Source organism: Triticum aestivum, unplaced genomic scaffold (genome assembly GCF_018294505.1).
Source record: "Triticum aestivum cultivar Chinese Spring unplaced genomic scaffold, IWGSC CS RefSeq v2.1 scaffold159485, whole genome shotgun sequence".
Lineage (NCBI taxonomy): Eukaryota > Viridiplantae > Streptophyta > Magnoliopsida > Poales > Poaceae > Triticum > Triticum aestivum.
This window is the reverse complement of record NW_025253531.1, coordinates 288-1,986: the sequence shown is the minus strand read 5'-3', so window position 1 is coordinate 1,986 and position 1,699 is coordinate 288. Positions and strand designations below refer to the sequence as shown.

Here is a 1,699-nt window from a genome sequence, read left to right as displayed (position 1 = left end):
AACCGCCTGAACTTGACACCGGCCTCGTGGTACTCGATGGCTCGCCGGAATCTTCCATAATCACCGCATGCGCCTCTGCAAGGACGATTATTAACACAACTGAGATAGAGGTAACCGTCGCAAAAAAGAACAGGTAGCTACTCACAGTGACTTGTCGAGGTTGCTTGGCCTCAGGTATTCATGGCACAGATGTACCAAATGGTGGCACTTCGCCGGTGGAAAGCTGGTCGCTGCCGGGGCGTCATTCATAATTCTTTTGATGGTCCTCCAGGCTAGCTCTTCAACCGTGTCCATTCCATTTCCACCAATGCCGTATCGCAAGCGGTGGATCCTCTGGACGACGAAGAATGGTATCTGGTTCTCCAGCATCATCAAGTCATGTTCGATACTGATGACAACGCTGGTCCTCGGCCTGCAGTTCCCTTGTCCATTGTTGTTGCTGCTGCACCCTGGAGCTGGAGGTGGAAGCGGCGGCGGCTCATAGCCGAGAAACTTGAGCACTGTAATCAGCTGGAACCCATCGAGCAGTAGCATCCTGCAGAACGCGCCCCACTCCATGGCGACGTCTCCGTCGTAGCGGCTCCTGGCGTCGGCCTCAACGGACGCTATGGCCTCCATGTACTCTTCCACCGACGGCCCGCCGTCTTGGAGGGCGTAGGCCAGGTTCTCTAGCTTGCGCTCGTCGGTGCGCCGCATCTCCTCCGTGGCGGAGTCGCCGCGGTGATATGGCCCCAGGGACAGGAACCTCGGCTGGTAGGCGCCCTCGTCGGCGGCGAGGAACGTCTCGGGAACGCGATAGATCTCTGGTTTCCCTGGTCGGGGCACCCGGCTAGCACACATTTCATGCATGATGATTTCGGAGAGCTCGTGAATGCGGCCATCGATGTCAAGGTCATTGCCGCCGTTGGCATCGGTTAGCCCTGCTTGTGCATATGTATACGGAGATTATCAGGCCAGTGGACATAGATTGCAACAAGGTGAAGCTGGACTCACCAGTCAAGGTATCGGCGAAGGGTGGTACTGCTGCAAGCTCAACTCCGTTCTCCGGCATTGGAGCGGCACTGCTTCCCGACGGAATCCGGGACACTTGGCTGAAGAGTCCAAAGATGCTAAAAGAGTTGGGCACTTGGCTGCCGAGTCCACACTATTCACATGGAATGGAAGCCAGGCGGACAACGACGCACTAGTCCATTTTAGTCTCTCCTTTCAAATGGGTCGCTTTACCCTTAGGATTTATTTGGATTTCTGTATTGGAAAGCCCCGTATTAAACTGGACTGTAATTTCAATTCAGTGAGGAAACAAAAATGGCACGAGGTGGGCAGCCGCCGGAGACCTGCTAGATCAGATCTCGCATGGTTGAGTTCTCCGGTGGGTGTTGTGTCGGCGGCGTGGGCTCTGGCGGGTGTGCACTACCAGGGAAAATCTTATAGGCAGATGTTTACTAGTAGCGCGGGTTTATACCACTCGCTACTGCTACTTACTAGTAGCGCGGGTTTTTATCCCTCGCTACTGCTAAGTTGTTAGTAGTAGCGCGGATTTTCACCCCTCGCTACTACTAAGCGGTCTCTACCGTGCCCCCCGGAATATGCCATAGTAGCAGTGAGGGGTATAAATCCGCGCTACTACTAACAACTTAGCAATAGCGAGGGGTAAAAACCCACGCTGCTACTAACTACATGGTTTTTGAAGAGTCCTGAA

The 1,699-nt window shown here is 54.3% G+C and overlaps 1 protein-coding gene across 1 annotated transcript; it reads right to left on the bottom strand.

Moving 5' to 3' along the window:
* Positions 1-6: 6 nt before the first annotated feature.
* Positions 7-1,318, bottom strand: LOC123177477 (uncharacterized; the record flags this gene model as incomplete). The annotated part of the gene is made up of 3 exons (XM_044591202.1): positions 994-1,318; positions 146-920; positions 7-75 (listed from the first exon to the last, which is right to left on the bottom strand). Coding segments are annotated over exons 1-3 (902 nt in total), but the record flags the coding sequence as incomplete, so codon positions are not given.
* Between the last annotated feature and the right edge of the window lie 381 nt (positions 1,319-1,699).